General features: G+C 48.7%; 1 protein-coding gene across 7 annotated transcripts in view; it reads right to left on the minus strand.

Annotated features, from left to right (window-relative positions):
• Positions 1–19,719, minus strand: part of MAPT (microtubule associated protein tau) — a 45,619-nt gene that overhangs the window by 24,060 nt on the left and 1,840 nt on the right. For all 7 annotated transcript variants that reach the window (XR_008453555.1, XR_008453554.1, XR_008453552.1 and 4 more), the window contains exons 2-3: positions 1,994–2,080; positions 554–640 (exon numbers count right to left, since the gene is read on the minus strand). Coding sequence is in view for 3 of the 7 variants with exons in the window: in XM_054088120.1 (XP_053944095.1) it covers positions 554–640; positions 1,994–2,080 (174 nt within the window). In the remaining 4 variants the exon portion in view is untranslated. The remainder of the gene's footprint in view (positions 1–553; positions 641–1,993; positions 2,081–19,719) is intronic.

Below are 19,719 nucleotides of genomic sequence, written 5' to 3' on the forward strand. Positions count from 1 at the left end.
GAGCAGCACAGACATGCCTTGAGTCCTACCAATATGATTTTTGCATCAGCACGAAGTCTTGTTATATATATATAGACTCTGCACATTTTATCATTCCAGCACAAACGTGTAAATACAGGGCAGGGAAGAGCTACAAGGCATTGCTACCTCTGAAAGAGAACCAGCCATGTTGTCGGTATCTCGGGGGAGCATGACAACACAAACCTCTAGCCCTGGGAGCATACAACATGGGATTGCTCCCGCCTGCACCAAGCCAACAGCACCCTGCAGTCACTCTGTAAAAATTCTTCAGGAAGCAACCTGCAAGGAACTTCCTGAGCTATAATAAACACTTCACCTTCTCTTGCCTTCTAACCCAATCTCCACCTTTAAAGCTCATTATCCCGTTCTGCAGCAAACATGACTTGGCATGAGACTAATGAAGAGCATTTGTCCAAGAGCGCAAACACTCCTTCTGAGAAATCCCACCAGAACACAGCCCGTCGAGTCTTTGGCCAGGATTACCATGCCCCATCCACCATGGTTTCAGAGCAGTAAGTCAAAGAGCTCCCACCTTCCGTAGTTGGGGTGCTCTTAGCGTCAGATGTTTCAGAAAAAGGCTCATCTGATCCATCATCGACTGGTATCTGGAGGGGATAGCCTGGAAAACATTCAAATACTTAGAACAAGTCCTTGGCTATGAATTACGGCCTGTGTGTTATGATTGCCCAGATCTACAGCAGCAAAAAACTGTAATTGGAGAGTACAGAACACCTGAACTGATAAGCAAGCAAAGCGTGAAAATGCCAAACAAAAGCACCAGTGTCATCGCCAAAAGGAACAAGTGGAAACCCAACATCGAAAAGGAAAAGCCCAGTGAACTGGACAGCTAGGAACTGCAAAGCATGGCACAAGCAGGAAAAGAAATCTTAGCAACATAAGCAGAAAGATGGATAGCCGCTGTGTCACTGTTTGTTCTCTGCCATTTCTGGAGCCTTCAGCCTTGGTCCAAAGCAGGCTGCCGAAACATTTCCAGGATGTGTTATTTCTCATCATGGCAAAGTTGCCCACCTTAGTAAGGGCTCGGTGTAGCACACCACATACTGTGCCAAGATTGGGTGGCAAAGGTCATCTTTTGCAAGAGCAGGGCAAGAGGCACAAGTCTCCTCTCTGCAAGGAGTACGGGCAAATAAAATAATGAGAACTGGAGAAAATGACTTAGAAAAGAAGATTCAAACTAAGATAAACAAAATCCCTGTGAGCCTGCGATGTGTGAAGCTGAGGCTACAAGCTGAGCTCAGACTGAAATGCATTACAGAACCTGGGATGAATGGATGCTGTGGATTCTCTCCAAGACAGAGACAATCCATTTATCCAGTGTAAGCTGTGTTCAAGGCACCTCAGAAAAACAAAATTAAGATGATGTTTATGTGGAGCACAGCCAGGAGTGAATCCCACCAGGTTTGCTGACATTATGTGGGTTTCCAAGCTCAATTGTGGAGCATGGTAGAATGAGAAGGGAAAGGCTCCTTGAGAAATGCAGGTCTGAAACGTAGGACAAAAGGTTCTTGCATAGCCCCCGCACCCCAAGCTCTCTGTTCAGCTCTCTCCATCTCATTGTGCAGGTGACAAAAGCAAGCAGCAAGCAGCATCCTTGGGCTGTGTCTCCAAATAAAAGCAGTGCTGTATTTTTATACTGAACTGGAGTGAACACAGAAACACAAGTTTGCAAAGTTGCAGCAGCAAGATCATCGCTGGCCCAGACACTGGGGGCTGTTCTGCTCTTGCTGGGCAATGGTATCAAACAGCAGGATCTTCCTATGACTGTGAACATCAGAGCATCACGTGGCTACCCACTACCCACCAGTTGCAGCCAGCTGATCCAGGGAACCTTCCAGACACACACATCGCCTCCTCCTGGCTGCCCCAAGGACCCCTGCTCCCACACTTGGGTCATTCTCTCAGCAGTTGGCAGGGCTGGTCCTTTACACCAACTCCTCCTGGAGGTGCTCACCTGATGGGACGTGCTTCTCCTGGCCAGCTGCATGATCCTCCATTATGGTAACGTTCTGACACTGTTCCGCTGTCTCAGCAATGTTACCTGGAGAGAAGAGTAAAACCAAACACCCATTAGGCAAAACCTGACACAGCGAGCCTTCCTCCAAAGCCCAGCTGGTGCGCTCCCATCTGCTGCTCCTCAAGACCAGTTCGGCGTGTCAGCCAGTTTCCAGGAGCATTAAACATCCTATTGCAAGCCAACAGCCAAGAACAGCCAACCACTGTTTTGGCCACCATAAGAATCTATCTGCTTTCCCTTTGCTGAGTCCTGGAATCACACCACTGCTCAGCAAAGCTCACAGCTTACATGTTACCTACTGGATTTCACACCAGCCCTGAAACACTCTCCAGAGCATCTAACGCTAGCGCTTCCAAATCCACCAGGAGTGTGTTTTGTCCACAGCTACCAAATAGAGGAGGATAGTGAGAAGGGGGTGGTAACAGGCCAAACAGGGATCTGAAAGGGCTGCTGCAGCCAGACACTGCTCTTCAGCAGAGCTACACCAATCTTTGGGCACAGGTCACAGCAACCCATGCTCAAAGGACAGAAGAAACATCACCAATGGGCATCAACAAAAAGGAAACATGGATTTTTTATAGAAGACATACGAAGGAGCAAACGTTCCTTGTGGACAAAGGAAGGTTTAACTGCTCCTGCACAAGCAAAAGCATGTTCCAGTCACAGCACCCATCAGAACAAGAACATAGGCAACTTCTGCTGAGATGCAACATCAAATTTTCACAGGTGTTCAAGCAGTCCATCCAGGTGCACACAGGACACTGCTTGGCCACTGCTTTGTCACCAGCAGTCACCAGGAGCAGCATGCCTAGTGCAGCCATACTGCTACTGTGCGTCCCAAGCTCTGCACTGGCCGATTCAGCCAGTGACGATACACAGATCAGCTCAAAAGCAATCCAAGAGCAACATACAGGGGCAAAGCAGCGCTCTTCAGAGACTGATTTGGGCCAGGCACTCTCAAAGAAGAGGGTCTCGCTTGGCTGTGGGTCTAAGTGGCCAGCATGGCTGCTTGCCCTGAATCCTTCCTGCAGTGCTCAGAGAGTCGACCCCATGGCATGGAGCGAGGCACTGTAAATAGCTCTGGACACCAGAGTGGAAGCAGAAAGCTCCTAAAATTCAGTCATTTTCCTAACCTGCCTCTATCTGCAAAAGGAAAGTAAGTGGCCAACAAACATTACCTGCTTCTGTGGAGCAGGGACTGTGTTTCTCCTTATTCCCCACGCTGGTTGGGCAGACATTGCTTTTAGTTGACTTCCTAATTGCTGTTATAATTACAGCCAATGGCAGTGATTAATAACCAGCTATTAGTGTAATCACACATTTGCCATGACCATCAGGAAGGCATGAACCCAGCAATGAAGCTCAGGTTACCAAAGTGAATTCATGTGGGTTTGTTTGCCACAATACATTAGCTGGATATATGCAACTATGCAAGAGAAACTCCGTTGCCAGCAACCAGATCTCTCAGCTGGCTTTTTTAAAGCCTTAGCAAGATGACTGTGCAATTTAATTTCTGCCTTGGACAGCTACAAAGCCATTAGACAGAACTGTACCAAGCTGAGTTGAAGAACTTGCCCTGAAAGGAAATCATTCACAAAAATGAGCCCCACTCAGTTCTCTAAACATCTACACTTATTTATTGTTCGCTGTAGTTCTAGATGCTTCCCAACTGCAGACCCAGAGGCAAACCACTCACAAATCCACTGCGCTGGACTGCAATGAGGCTTTACTGCTTAGCGTTCCTCATTCTGCCTCCTTTTCCGTCTTCCCAATTACTATCTTCCCCCCCACTCCCCGCCCCAGGAAGACACATTTAGTCCTTTCTTGCCTCTGGACAAGATTTTCCTGGGACACTATCCAGAGACAATTCGCAGCTCAGCAGTGAGTGAGCTTGCGTACTGTGCCAGCGGCTCATCTGCTGGCTGTGCATGGAGCACCTAACACAGCCAGACCTTCCTGTTGTCCTCCAAACAGAGCATTCGGCATCTGTGCAGCCCTGGCACAAGAGCAGAGTGCCATGATTCAGCAGAGGCAGTGGATCTGCTGGCGGGTGTGTGTGGCTGCCATCATCCTGCCAGCGCCAGGTCTCCTCAGCACTCAGAAACAGCCGGCTGCTTTCCAGAGAAGCTGACAATCCTGCTGCCTGCCTGAGCTTTGTGAGGCAGCCATTAACACTGCACTTCTCACAGCCGGACATGCAGATCCCGTTCTCACTGAGCTCCATGCATCACAGGGTTCAACAGCCTCAAAACTGAAGGACTGCAGACGTGCTCCAGAGGATGTAGCCATTAATTTTTCAGAGACAAGAGAGACATAAAGCTGTCTTTTCTGTTACATGAAAAAAAACATGATGAAAAGCCACAAAGATCCATCAAAAATGGGACCTTGAGAGCACCTGAGACCTGGCTGCAGCTTAGTTATTTGGACATGATGATTTGGGGGGGGCTGCAGTTTGCTGCAGAGAGCAGAAGCGTCTCCCAGCAGATAAAGTGCAGTGTCCTCCACGTGCCTGCAGCTTGGCAGGCACAGGAGCAGTCACGCCATGCCTGAGCCACGGCATGCAGCAGTCAGTGGTGAGAACAAAAACTCCTCAAACTGGCAGGAGCCAAGGGGCAGATGGGGAATCTAGCTCCCACAAAGTTCCCACAGCACCCTGCTTGCAGCTGAAGAAATGCCCACTCAACAGAGGCCTTTCTCCAAGCACTGCAGCTCCTGAAGCAATTCTTGCAGCTTGCCCTCCAAGGCCTGGCAGGGTTGAGAATTAAACCCATTACAACAGGGCTGACAACATTTCATTAGCGCCAGATAAGCAAATAAATAACTTTAAGCACACAAAGTGACTCAATGGGTCAGAATGGGTGAGCCACCAGCACCGCTAATTCTAAGCTCCCCCAGGAGAATTTGAAATACCCAGACCATAAAACCACAGTCTCTGTTTGCCCCAAACAGCATCTCTAAAGATATTTTATGCCTCTCCAACAGATACTGAACGTCCTTCTCTCCCTCCTTCTTTTTCATCCTTTGCAGACACCAGCTAAAAGAACTGCTCAATCAAAACTGAACTGAGGATGGACACGATTGTGGGACAGATCTGTCCAGCTGAAATCTAGAAGGAAAACTGAATTGCCCGTATGCAAACCCCTTCTTATTCTAGTGGGAAAGTCTTAGCTTTGCGTTTTCACTCAGGTAATAAATTAATATGGATAAAGAGAATTTAAACCTTATTAGAACTGCACATTTTAGATTAGAATTCTTAAACAAAGATGGTCTGAAAACTGTGCATTTGAAAAACTGCTATGAATTTTGAAAAAGATCTGTAATGATAATCCTGTTTCATTTTCGAGTCGGGGAAGGTAAAATTCCTCTTGGGGAAAAACATAACATTAAGCAGGAGGGAAAAACGTCCTAAAAAAATGTAAAAGCAGCCCCATGTTGAAGCAATGTTTCAGTCATGAAAAATGACGCCAAGGAAAGCTGTGCCGAGATAAACTTCAGCAGCACCACCTGCACAGCAGATAAAGCACAAACCCTCCCAAGAACCTTATCCATTTCTAGCAGGACTGTTGATCTCGGCCAGGGACACTATCTAAAAAGCAGCAACCTATGCCATTCCTAACAGGTCCTCCAAACCACAGTTTTCAAACCTACAGCCCGCCTTTCCAGAGAAGAGGCACACAGAGCGGTCATTTCACGCTGCGCACCAAGGCACACCAGGTGCGAGGCACAGCACACATGCGAGCAGGGGGCAAAGGTTTTATTGCCAGGAGCAGTCGAAACAGGCTGGTTTCCAGAGCAGCAGCACAGGCTCAGCCCACCAAGATCACTGGGTTTGCTCTATGTGTGCAACCCCCTTAGGGCCTTGGGAGCAAATCTGGTTTGTCTAAGAGGTGAGCTGAGCTGGCGTGAGCCTGGTCATCTCCGGCCACTGCACGCAACTGCTTTGCCATCCCCACCAGTGTTCAGATGGGATGCATGCCGGCTCACAGAGTATTCCACTCCCAAGCCTGGACCTGCTTTCCCAGTGGCTTCCAAGCCTCCAGCTGGTTTGAGAGGTGGCCACTGCCATCCCTGCCCTTGGAGCAGTGTAGCCTGGAGAGGAGCAGAAATTCCCATTTGCTGTCACTGGGGCAGGCAGGAGGTGTGCGTAGATCAATCGACAGAGCACACAGAGCACGGGGTGGCTCATGGCATTCTGCCCACTGGGTGACTCCGGGAGCACTTCACCACCCAGCCTGCTCAGATCAACACTGGCATAACCTGGAACAGCTCTCACAGCACTTGAGCCACGTTTCATGGCTGAAACAAAGCCCCAGAACAGCACCTGCAGGCCTGTGTTGTACAAAATGCTAGGGGCTAAAATCCAAAATAGCAATTTGCACCCCAAAGCACGCAGGACTACATATCTAATAAGGAAAAGCCTTAAGTGAAATAACACAAACCCCTAACAGCCATCAACAGCACTGATATTCGGATCAGTAAGAGAAAAATTTAGATTTAGATCCCACATTAAATTGGGCAGCCTGAAGTCTTCATCCTTTGGCAAAAGATTTATTTGCAACAAAAGGTAAATAAAACCAGGGCTGAAAACAACAGTGTCTCCTATTGAGAGCACAGAGGGGAACGAAAGCAGATGCCAGGAACCACGCGGCGGTGCACTCAGTCCTGTGCCAGACAGTAGTGTTGGCACTGTCACTAAGGAGCAGGAAAAGGTATCCCACCACCCTCCTGGTGCCAAGACAGGAGTGCTCCCATGATGCTCCTCAAGAAAACAGGTCAGCAGCTGCCCCCACCCCAGCTCAGAAACACGCAGGGCTACGACCATAGCCCCAGGATAACAGAACACAATCTGACAGTTGCCAGCTCTGAACAGCCATGGGATTATCCCTGATCACAGAAGAAGAGGTAGTCTCAATCTGCAGCAATTCAAACTGCGCAGCCCCGGAGATCACGAGTCTGGGGACTGATGACTCAATTTACACAGGCACAGATCCCAGAACAAGCAAGGCATTGGCAGATCTGTTTGCGGCTGGGTGCGGGAGTTACCAGCCACACATTGGTAAGAAAACAGAAGAATGAGAAATTGCAGCAGAAGGCGCAGTGCTTTGAGAGATACTGGCTGGATTCGCATACTCTGGTACTCATCACTGGGCCTTTGCCACCAGCCACCAAACACCCAAGCAACCACCCAGCCCATTTCCAGGCAGAAGCAGGGTAAAGCCTCCTGGCTATTGGGTCTGGTGCTCATCTGCAGCAGCATCTGCCCTCTCCATTATTTAATAGTAAGGGCAGTAAGCAGCGCTCTTGTTACTTGAAAATGAAAATCCAACAAACATGAGCTATCCAAGTGTTACCTCTGAAAGGTGATCAAACACAAACAGGGTTTTAAAGAAAGCATCATTCCATCTAAATTAATTAAAATAGAGTGACAACCCTGTGAAATAACATCAGCCTGAAAGGCTGTTCATAATTCATAAGCAACCTTTTCATCTCCTTTGTGTACTTCTCCAAGTGCTGTTTTTCCGAGAAGCTGACAGAGGAAGGAATACGGATGGTGATCTCACTAATCGCAAGCACTGCCTGATCTGCAGTGAGCTGGGAAATTACACGGAGTTTCAAGTTATCTAGTCTAAGGGCTGGAAAAGCTTCCTTCAGGTTTCAAAGACAGACAAACGCTTCTCAGAAGACTAGTAGGGAGTCAAAAATGAAACAGTCTCCAAAACGCATCTTCTTTTTTTCCCCCCACTTTTTCCATGTTGTAGTTTAGGCAACTCCTCCAGGGCCTGGAACTTCTGACAAATTTCCCTGGGGCAGGACACCTTTCACACAGATGTGAGATGGGTTTGGGTTCATAACAGAAGAGCGTTGAGGCAGGAGCCTTGGCACAGCCACAGTGGACACACCAGCTTCATGAACACCAATGTGGGACCTGAAGGTTACCAAGAGCTGGCAAGTTTCCACACCAGCTGACGACATGGTACCAGCCCTGGGAAGGACGTGGGGAAAAGGGAGAGTGGTGACACTGAGAACAAGGAAGCCCCAAGCAATGAGATGCTATGACTCTGTACAAACATCATCGAAAGGGAACAGAGAAACCAGGTCCAAAGACACAAGAGCCCACAGCACCAGCAGTAAAGAACCTTTACCAACCAAACCTCTCCAAAGTGCTGTGACACAACTGCTGAGGTCAACAGCCAGCAAAGGGCTGCAGGGCACACTTGGGGCTTGAGAAAAGCCAGGGGATGCTCACGTGCTGACAAGTTCCTCAGCATTGCTGAGAATTAGACTAACAGAATTTGCCATCTCAAATCAGCTTAGGCCCAGCTCAGCAGCTGACTCCAAGCAGGGTGGCAATTAGGAGACCAGATTATCCAGGCACACAACCCGCTGCCTGAGCTGGACTCAGGAGATGAGAAATGGTTTTATGTGCATGTCTCTTCTCTGTCCAAATAAAAGGGCAACACAAATGTGGCCCCTTCGAAGAACTTGAGGGAACACACACAAGTGGTTTGCAGTATACAAGTATTAACCCTAAATCTTGCATCAACTGCTGCTGACAGAAGTACAAGGTGGTTTTCCAAAAACATCGCTTTCCCACCTTCCCTGCAACAGGAATGGAGATGAAAAGGCTTGTCAGGAGCAGGCTGGAGACAAACCACCATGGAAGCTGGGCTTGCACAGACACCATGACCTGCATGCTTCCAGCTGCACTGCTCTCCTTCAGGGTGAGCTCTCTGGACCTATGCTCGAGTACAGAAACCAGAGGAAGCTCCTGAGAGAACTACACAACACAGGGGCAGACAGACCTTACCTTACCTCACCTCTCCTGCTGCAGCATCTACTCTATTGTCAGTAGCTTCCTCAGTCTTTTCAATCCTTCCTACCTTTCTTCTTACTTTTTTGCCTGCCTTATCTGACTCAAGTCAAAGCTGTCCTCCCACAACAACACCAGCACAGCCCACCCGCCCCAGATTTCACTGTGGGCTTACAGGAGGGGTGTTCACGGTGACTTTGGCCAGGGTGGTGCCAGCACTTCAGATCCCCCTCCTCATTCCATGCCATAAAGAAAGATCAGGCTGTTTCTAAGGCCACTAACTTTAGCTAGATTAAAGCTCTGATCACAGGGGCTTACAAGGCAGAAATAAAAGAAGCAACAGTAGTTGTAAAGCTTGCCCTGTCTGTCCAGCAGGCTCTTTGTGAATAGAAGGAAGAGAAGCCTCTTTAGCAGGGATTTATCAGGCTACCTTTGGATTTCTTCCCAGCCCCCCCCCAGAGCATCTTGCAGCTGCACATTTCGCAGAGCTGTGAGATAGTCTATGGGTGGATAAATTCTTCCTCTCCCAAAATCCTGCTTGCTTGGGAAGCCTTTAAGCAGCTGAACATGCAGAGCAGATCAAAGAGAAGGCAGGAGATCTTATTTACCAGCTAATTCTCTTTGACTCTTCCCATTCCAGGCTCAGCCCAGCCCACTGGAAATCAGAACATCTTCCCTGCTGCTGCAGGTCTAAGGCAGGCTCAACCAGCGTGCAGGCTTGTACCAGTCATTATTCCCTTAGTAGAAAATGGTGGAAGCCTAACACTTCCTCCACACTGCCTTTCCAAGGCTTTGCCATGGAACCGCGCACGTGGCAGGACGGCAAAGGCCTCGGACAGTCTTTCCAGTTCCCAGGAGGAGCTGCTTCCCCAGCCTCCCTGCTGCCGCCAGAAAGAGTACAGCAGGGAAGGAAACACAGCACACAAGCCAACATGTTAGCAAGCTACCTTCCAGCAGCAGCAGAAAAGTAATGGCGGGATGGGGAGAGGGGAAAAACTCCCGAAATGATTCCCAATTCCTAAATTATTCCTAATGAATCAGGACAGCTGACGGCACAACAGTGTTCAACCCTAGCAGAAGTCTCGGTCTCCTTGGCTGGTAAACTACCCCATCAGGAGGGAAGAACTACTCTCCTGAGAGATGGCATCGCCTGAAGAGAGAGAACCAGATCTGCACCCCCACTGTGAGCTGCCGGCTCCCCTGTCACACACATGGAACAATTACAAAGAATGCTTCCGCGATAAGGAGCTGAGTAAGGTCAGTGGAAAAAGGAGCTGGGCAGGTCTCAGCTTCTTTGTGGACGCTTGCAATGTACCACAAGCAAGATTCTGAGTGAGGCCAGCAGTTCTTCATGGATATCACAACCTTCTTCATTAATATGAGGTCAGAAACAATCTGAGAGGACTTACTTCATGCTCCAGTGGGTATCACAACACATCCCAGGGCAGGGAAAGGCTGGCAGATACAGGATCATTTCCATTTTCCTGCCAGTCTGGGAGGGCCCTGAGCTCACACCCTTCTTAGGCTCCTAGACGGTGCTCCTGAAATGCAATTCTATCAAAATGCTGAAAATTACCAAAACCTCTTAGCCTGCCAGCTGCTCCCTGAAAGCAGCTCTGTGGCTCATCTTCACACGAGCTCTCCAGCACCATCTCCATTTTACAACCTCCTGCTTTGCAGCACAGCCGTGTGCTGCAGGACCCAGCAGAGATGACTGCTAGCACGAGAACGAAAGCTCCGCAGATTCCCTTTCTCTGCAGGCTTTTGCAGCAGCACACATACAATGGCATCCATTTGGTGCACCAGAGCCACAGGCTAGGGAAATGTCTGAAACCTGGAGTGAAAACAGGATCAAACACAAGCTCTGAGCCATCTGCATAGTGCAAATCATCCATGCACTCTGCACTGAAGAGTTTAAGTTAAATATTCTGCATTTAAGCGCAAAAATTGCAGAGTCCACCACAAGGAACGAACCTCTGCAGTGCTCAGCCACCTTCCTGTCGGCCCCACAAATCTTTTCTTTCTTTGCTGCAGTGGAAACCAGTCACCATCCACTTCTGCTGCAGTGCACAGAGCCAGGGCACCCAGGGACACGGAAGCAGGATTAAGGCTTCCTGCATTGGGGAAGACCCACATTCTGCTCCTCCCAGAAGCTGCTCTAGCCAGCTGCCCTCAGTGCAAGCAGTGAGCCAGCTGTGCACCAGCCTCTCTCCCCATGTGCAAAGGCAGACGACGCTGCTGTTTGGTGCTAGTCTCGAAGGAAGCTGAAACTGAAAAGGAGAGAGCAGGGTGCAAACAGAATCCTTATAAATTAGAAGAATTCAATAAGAAGGAAACTTTGCTTACACCTGTGAACAGACCCTAAGCTCTGGACACCTTCTATTGCTAACCAAGATGGTAACGTGTCTGTGCACCATGCAGCACCACAGATGCCGTGGTCTCAGAGCAGCAATGTTCTGATTGTGCAAAGACCCAAAGAGAGGCCCTGCCTAGAAACGGGGCAGAGCAAGGCTGCATTCAAGAAGCCAGGCTCAGACCTCACTGCCTGGTCGCACCCGTATTCCTTACGTCCTGTTCCAGCACCCAACTGGGAGGCAGCTCAAGGCACTAAACCAGCAGAAGCGGAAGCACTTATGAGCAGTTGTGTGTGACAGTGGTGCTATGGATCATCCCTCCCCTGGTGCTTTGGAGCACCAGCATCACAGAGCAGGAAAGCACAGGAAGCCAGCGCCATGCCAGCACCAGCCACCATCAAGCTGCACCCTGAGCTCCTCCCAGTGCTGCCTCCAGCTTGAAAAACACATCGTCAAGATACAAGGTGTGAGTATATTGCTTACTTTGATCTCAGCTGCTCCCTCTTCTTTGATTTCACAGTGCTGACAACATTTGCTGCATAATGACAGAAGTTCTGTGAACATTCAAGGCTGCCCCAGTAATGAAGATATTAAATACAAAAGATTCTTCATGCCATAGCTCCAGACTACACGAGTGATCTTAATCAGAGTGGCTGGGACAACAGCAGCAAAGCACTGAGGGACTGATGTTGCAGGAGATTTTCCCAGGGCAAGAAAAACATTCAAGGTATCTTCTCAGATTGGGCCTCCACTTCTGAAGTTATTTTGAGCTGTTTCAACACATGGATAGAAATTAAAACGATGATAACAGCACCATCTGCTCCAGCTACTGCCACACCACTGTGGCTGGCATTGCTCCTGCAGCAACAGAAAGCCTGCCCTAAGGAAGAAGTAGAGTTAGGGGAGTTTTCCTAGAGAGCACCATTTTGCTTCTACAGGATCCAAGTCTGCAGCTTTCTTGACTGCAGAGATTGCTGATGCAGAGGTGGTCTCCAGCAGGCTACAGCAGAAAGGCTCTCACTGCTGCCACTAGGAAGAGAGAGGAAACGGACAGGGTGTGCAGGCAGCCAGGTGTAGCAGTGATGCTCGCCACACTCGGCAGTGGCGAGAAGCCCAGGGTCAACGTCTCAGACACATGCACGCAAGGAACATACACTACCAGCTCACCTGGAAAATCTCAGCTCACCACTGTGGGGGCATCATGGGTGTCTCTGCACCCCTGTGACAAACCATCACCACACAGTTTGTCACAGCGCATATTTCACCAAGCCATTACTTTTAGCCACTTGATACCCAAATCAGGCACCAAACACCCTTCTGGCCATGCAGCACCCAGTTCTAGCATCCCAAAGGCAGCTGAACACTGGAACGCAGCAGGCTGCCCCATCTGGACAACCTGTCCATATAGGCAGTGCAAGGAGACACATGCGCTCTGGACACACTGGCTTCTTACCCTAGACAGAAATAAACACACCAGATCTCACAAGCCTCCGGAGCTTCAGTGGGACTTGTCCTCACCCAGCAGTCACTACACAGCAAGACAGGGCTCAGGGAAAGCGATTTTAGCTTCTGTTTAGCTTTTCTGCATTGTTTTTGCTATTCATGACTCGGACACTTCAGATGAGGCCAAAAGTCAGAATGCATTTCCCAAATATCTTTTTTTTGTTGTTGTTTTTTTTGCCTAAGGCCAAAAGACACAAACAATAGGGCATTCATCAAGCGTTTCTGCTACACTTACATCTCTCTCCCATGTTATTACATAATAGTAGAAAACACAATGTTCCCTCAAAATGTTCACAATGGTGAAAAAAAATGGTTAAAAAATAAAAGTAGCATTTTTTTTATTAGATCAGAAAGGGCAATAAGAAGATAAATGCAGAAAAACATTCCTAATCTGGAGGAGATCAAGACAAAAGACATCATCAGGACAGCACAGCCGGAGAATGAGCGCTGCACTTGACTCCTGAGGAGAGGGCAGGGACTGGGACGAGCCAGACAGGTCAGCAAGTGTTAGGAAGTGGGTGGGCACAGGTTCCCACCACGTGGAGCAGCAGGCAGTTGTGGCCACTGTCACAGGGAGCGGCTGACGGGACCACTTGTGAGCTGCCAGCACTTAGTCAAGGGGCCGGTGTCTGGCTTAGCTCCGTGCTTCACACCATGCCACGGACAGCAAGCGGGGAGGTGTGGTGGGAAACTGCAGCGTCTCCTGATACTCAGCAAAAGTTACCAGAATTTGAGAGCCAGAGCTCTTGCTTTTAAAACAACAAAAGCCCAACAGAAGCTGCATTTGTACCTTTATTCTTCATAAGCAGCGAGCACAGTTTGAACTATGCTGAGGCACAAGACAAGGATTTTCAAGGATGAACAGCAAATATAAATCTTTACACACAAAACACATCCCTACTGAGCACTCGAATGTCTGGCTCCAGCTGGTCTTTGCCCAGTTTGGGCCACTCGGGATGACAATCAGGTAGCAATCTGTCTTGCCTTGATCCCAGTTTTACTGAGCTAATGAGCAGATTTACAACAGAAGTGGCTACAGACAGCACGGATAGTGGCAACCCACTCGGGAACTTAGACCATAAATTCAGCCAGTTTAAAACCATTATTCTACTCCCAACTCGAAGGCTAAAGGAGAGGCAAGTTTAAAAATCAGAATCCATGTGCATTTCAACCTCCCCAGGAATGAGCTGGAGGCCCAGCTGGTGCCCATCTTCCTTTCCACAGGGTTGAAGAGTGGAAACTGTCCAAATCTTGGACTGTTCCAAGTACAGGAATTCAGGCTCAATTCTATCTAGTACATTTGTTAAAAATAAATGAGGTAGAATCCCTGAGGAGACTGACTGCATCTCCTTTCAGCTCTAAATGCAGCTCTGCTGCCACAAGTATGATACGTATAAAGGGATGGCCTGCTTCAGAATCTTACTTCTTGCTTAAAATTATACCGCTCCTGGTCTCAGGTCACGAGGCATCCATTCACGTCCGAAACAGTCACAGGCTCTCTCCAAATCACTAATACAAAGGCTGGAATAAACAGGGCTGCTTTTTATCACAGTCCATGAGCAGAAACAGACTAGTTGTGAGGCTCTGACCACACCTAGAGCCGCAGTGCTTTGTCATTCCTTATCGAGGGAAGCAGAGAATGGAGGACTGCTACTGGGAGATACTGGCTTCTGGTCTCATACCAACAGCAGGCAGCAGCAAAGCAAACTCTCCCACAGCCCAACAATTCACTTGCCTTACAGAACTGCACATTTTTACAGACAGGAAGGGTTCAGGGCATTTCTCTCTCCACAGACTACAGGACTGTAATGCTTAGCAATCCTGACTCAGTTCTAATTCATTTTACTCACATTGAGCTCCCTTCAGCATCACCAAGGTTTGCCCACAGCCCTCTGCTACGGAGGACGTTCTCCCATTTCATCCAGGCAGCTGCAAGCCGTTCTGCAAGGAGCATTGGTAAGCGGCTTCCCATCTGCAAACACTGCTACAGCCACAGTCCAGGATTCCTCCACTCAAGAGCTTAAGCACCAAGAGGCTCTTGGATGTTGACAGAGTAAACAAAGTCAGGAAGAGGTTTTTGACTCCATAAAGGAAGCACATCAGCAAAAATAACTAATGAAACATGCCTCAGAGCTGAGCCTGGACCTCCGACAGCCATGACAACATACTCTATTTAGGCACAATAAAAGCAGTGACATATTTGAGAGATTAAGCATTAATAAGTGCCTTCCCATTAAACAGAATTCATGACTCTCTTCTCTCCTGGAGGAGCCCACGAGAAGGAAGGAGCTGACAAGGTAATTTGGCTAACACGGAAGCAGGGGAAAGGCAACACTCATGCAAAGCAGGCTACAAAACCATGAAATAAGGATAAGCAGTGATGACAGCTCAGCAGTGCTGCAGATGAGGGATCGATCCCCTGTGCTGGAAACCCAGTCCATCCTGCAGGGACCTGAGCCCTGTCTTGCTCTCAGCAAGGGCCAGGCAAGCACTGGCTGCCTCCATGAGGAGAGGGCAGAACACAGATCTGGGTCTGCCAAGCAAGATCTAGAATGGATGGGAAAAAGAAGAGGAACAGCGAAGATTGATGAGAACAGACGGAAGAGAGGACCACATGACCACGTGCACACATGGCATTTGGATCTGGCAGGTGCCTAAGATCGCACACTATTCAGGACACATCAAAACCTGGGTGCATTGTAGTGGGCTGCTTCGTCCAGGTCACAGCTGCCCTTCTTACAGACCACAAACTCTGTGAGCCTCTTCTCCGCGCGGCCCAGAGCCACAGATCAGCTCCAACAGTCATTTTGGCACCCTCCTTTCCGACTTTCTTCCCTTGCTTACTGATTGGCAGTGACTACAAATACCAGAGCCTGAACAGTAGATCTTTTGCTGGACTTGCACCCACTCTCATTTTCTTATCAAAGAGCATCATTTACCACTTTCCTTTGCAGATGCCTGCCAGGCTTTCCATTATTACACTGGAAGATGCCAAGAGAAAAGCATGTAGCTTTCTGTCCAATTTGGTGATGTCCGTTGTTGAAAGCTACTTCCACAAACCCCTCCAGCTCGCTCCGTGGAGCATCGTCTGTCACGCTAATGAGGCAGCAGGTAAAACCACATATAAAGTGGTAACTTCAGAGAACAGAATTTGTAAGCAAAGTCCACCCTTGAACTCAAAGTAAGTGGGAGCTGAAAATGAACCACAAAAGGCAATTCTGCCTCTGGACTAAATCCCAGTACTGGGCTTGCTAACACCTGGTGTCCGACACCACAAGCTACAGCTTCTGCAGAGCGCACGTGAATTCCACCTCTGTAACATAACCACGTAAGACAGCTGCCTATCACTTTGCCTCACATCTTGACTTTGACACACCTGGTCTGCCCTCAGCAGCTCAGTGGGAATATGCATTGTTGGCCAGACATGTTCCCTGCAGAAGGAAACTCACATGAAGTGCATGACACCCTCGAAAGAAAGAAGCAGAGCTGCTTGCGAGCAAGACACACATTTCCCTGGTAAGACCCACAAACTACATCAAGCTTTGGTCAAATAAAAGATGAAATTATTTTTAGGCAGGGAATAATCTCACCACTCTGAACATCTCCCTTACTTCCCCAATTTCAACTTCAAAAGGGCATCGCAGCAAACACTTCTTTCCAGTGCATGGAAGACCTCCATTGCCAGCACAAATAGGCACATCGCTGAGCTGGACGTGTTCAGGGATCGTAGGAGAGGCTCCTTCAGGTTTTGAGCCACTTACAAACACCTTGAGGAATTTCATTCTGCAGCAAGTGACTTGACACGCTGATGAAATCCATCTGAAATAACATCAGGCACTTCTATGCAGACAGCCTGGGGCAGAAGCTGATGGGCAGTCATGAGCTGAAATGCTGACAAGTGGCAGAAAGTCTGGCAACTCTGTCGCACACGGCATTCAAAACCACAAACACAAGTGGTTTCATCCTCTCTGTAAGTGCTGAAGCTTCTCTATGAACAGCAGACTTTAATACAGCCCTGCTTCCTATGGACTCATAATCTGTGCCTAAGACCGCACCTCATTCTGCAATAATTCCCATCAGCCTTTCTTTCCCGTGTGCCTTAGAGCATCACCACAGACAGCTGAGCCACAGCTCACTGGGAGCAACACTCACGCTGAACAGCCAACAGGACAGACCCACGTCCTTTCCCAGGGCATTAATGGCCTGGCCCCACCACTGGCTCCAAAGCAACGCAAGAGAGTGGGCACAGAAGCAAAGATGGACAGAGTGATACCAGATCTGCTCTAGGACAGAGGTCAAGGCAGGTACAGTGGGGAGGCTGCGAAGGTGGAAATAATTAGCACAACTGCAGCAATAATCCTTTTAGCTTAACAGAAGGTATCGCCTGGTGCTCCCTTTCCTTGGATATTTAAAGAAAAGACAATGAAACCAGGAGCCACTCCACAGGTAATGACTGCATTTATGAATCAGACTGGGAGTGAAAGGGGGGGGGGGGGGGGGGGGGGGGGGGGGGGGGGGGGGGGGGGGGGGGGGGGGGGGGGGGGGGGGGGGGGGGGAAAAAAAAATAAAAAATCAGTGGATTGATTTCTGAGGAGAATGAAAGGCTCATCAGACTTGCAAAGAAAATCCACTCTAGTCTAAAGACATGGATACGATTCCTCCAGCAAAAACAGCGTATGTTTTCCAGAGGCACTTCAGAAAATAGCCTACAACCAGCAGATTTCAGTGCAAAATGAAGCTCTGACGTAGAGATGGCAGAGATCCATCCTGCTGCAAAAGATTCACAGATCCATTCAGCACCTCACAGGTCAGCTCACCTTACAAAGGGATTACCTGAAGGGCCACAATTTTCTGCTACAGCCACCACACGCTGGGGCAATTCGCAAGGACAGCCTGGGATCAGGACTGCTCATGCTAAAAGCCCAGTGGGAGTGATGCTACCCAGAGCAGACACTCCACCACTTAAGCTTCTCCAAGTGGGATCAATAATCCAAACTGAGAGTGCACCTCTGGCAATAATGTTCCTACTAGGAATAAAGGGGAACAACCACCCTCAGCACTTCCCCTCAGACAGTGATTCATGATCTAATTTTCAATGCTTCGCAAACCAAAAGGGACTTGTCTGAAAGCCTGGATACAGACACACCCCTGCACCAGCATCTCACTTGGTGATGCCAAATGCCCAGCATGCACAGACACCCCAACGGGAAGAGCTGCTCCAGCCATGTTGCTATACATCAGGACAATGTGCTACCCCCATGCTGATGAACAGGCTCTCAGAAGAAACAGCAGAGACACCACCGCAAAAGCATTTTCAACGTGGCTTTCCCCAGCCGTTTTAACAGCCCCATGGGGCTGCAAAGCCCAACTTCTAAATGAGGATATAAACGTCATCCAGGACCAATCTGCTCTGCTCCCTGCCACTACAGGGTAAGAAGGGCTCAGCTACGCCCCAGCACACATACAAGGAGCAAGGTGGTACCAAAACTCTTCCAAATCCTGCAGCTGGTAAAACCCTGACAAAAGACAGTGATGCAGAACAGATCCACAAGGATGCAAAGAAGAACTGTTCTATGAAACGACACAGAGGAGCCTGAGAAGCAGAAGATCAAGACACCCACCTTACCAGCACGCAACAAGTGTCCCTCAAGAGATACACCAGGGGTAGCCTCAACCTGGAAAGAGCCACTGCAGTGGCTCTCATTTATATATTTACATATTTTTATCCTATGAGGACTGCTCTCCTGGCCAGGGAAAGACTTCCCCACAATTTTCAGGAAGGAAATGAGAAGCAGAATCATAGCATCATTAGGTTGGAAAAGACCTTAGAGATCATCAGCTCCAACCATACCTGTCTACTACTAAATCATGTCCCCAAGCACCTAATCTACCCACTTTTTAAAAACCTCCAGGGATGGTGACTCAACCACCTCCCTGGGCAGCCTCTGCCAGTGCTTGATAATCCCTTCTGAGAAGTAGTTTTTCCTAATGTCCAATCTAAACTTCCCCTGATGCAGCTTGATGCCATTCCCTCTTGTCCTAGAAAGCTGCAGCACTATTTGTTAAGGACAGATAAAAATGTTTACTTGGTCCACCTGGGCCCTGCTGCAACGGCAATTTAAGCAGAGAGGGAATGGGACAGTTTGACTGGATTGCCTTGGGAAAGAGAAGGCCCGAAGCAGAGGACACCAAGTAACAGATGCAAGGTGAGAACAATTAAATTAGAAACCTGACCCATAAATACCTAACACAGTACTTGAAAAGGGTCAGTAATGAGGGAGGAGGAACACAAAGCCCATACTACGACTCTCGTCATCTGCAGGGACTGGACCCCTCTCCTCTCCACAAGGCGCAGAGGTCCTACCACTTCTCTACTCATCTCAGCTAATCCCAGCTGATGAAGGATAAATGTCCATGTCTTATCTGTCATGCCACCTGCCCCTTACAGGAAGCTGACAGCCTCGCTCTCCTGGGCAGTGACCACGACATCTTGATGTGTCGCATGTTCACTTCAGATGGTACCTTTGCAACAAGTTCACCCAAAAGCTAAGGATCAGCAGCGAGCTGTTCCAGAGCAGGGCTGAACAAACAGCCCTTTAGAGAAAACAGAGTCTTCCTTTAAAGGCTTCCAAGGATGACAACCATGCTTCACGCTTTCACTCACTGAAACAGGCTGAGATGGTCTAGTTCCAACTTCCCGAGTGTCAACTTCTGGCCATTCTGGGGTGCAAGATGAAAACAGACCTGCAGCACAAGACATCTCCATGCACATACTAATAAATTCTTAAACCAAACAGAGCTCACCAGATGTTTCATGTTAAGCTCTACATGTTCAAGATGCAATTGTCCTAAGATCCTCTCATGCTGCAGTCAAGCCTTATGGAGGATGGAGACCCAGGCAACCAGTCTGTGGGACAGGCATCATGTTTCCCCAGAGCACAATGGCTGGATCTCAAAAGTAAATCCCACCTGCATCTTAATTCCAAAGCCCTCAA

This window comes from Cuculus canorus, chromosome 25 (assembly GCF_017976375.1).
Source record: "Cuculus canorus isolate bCucCan1 chromosome 25, bCucCan1.pri, whole genome shotgun sequence".
NCBI lineage: Eukaryota > Metazoa > Chordata > Aves > Cuculiformes > Cuculidae > Cuculus > Cuculus canorus.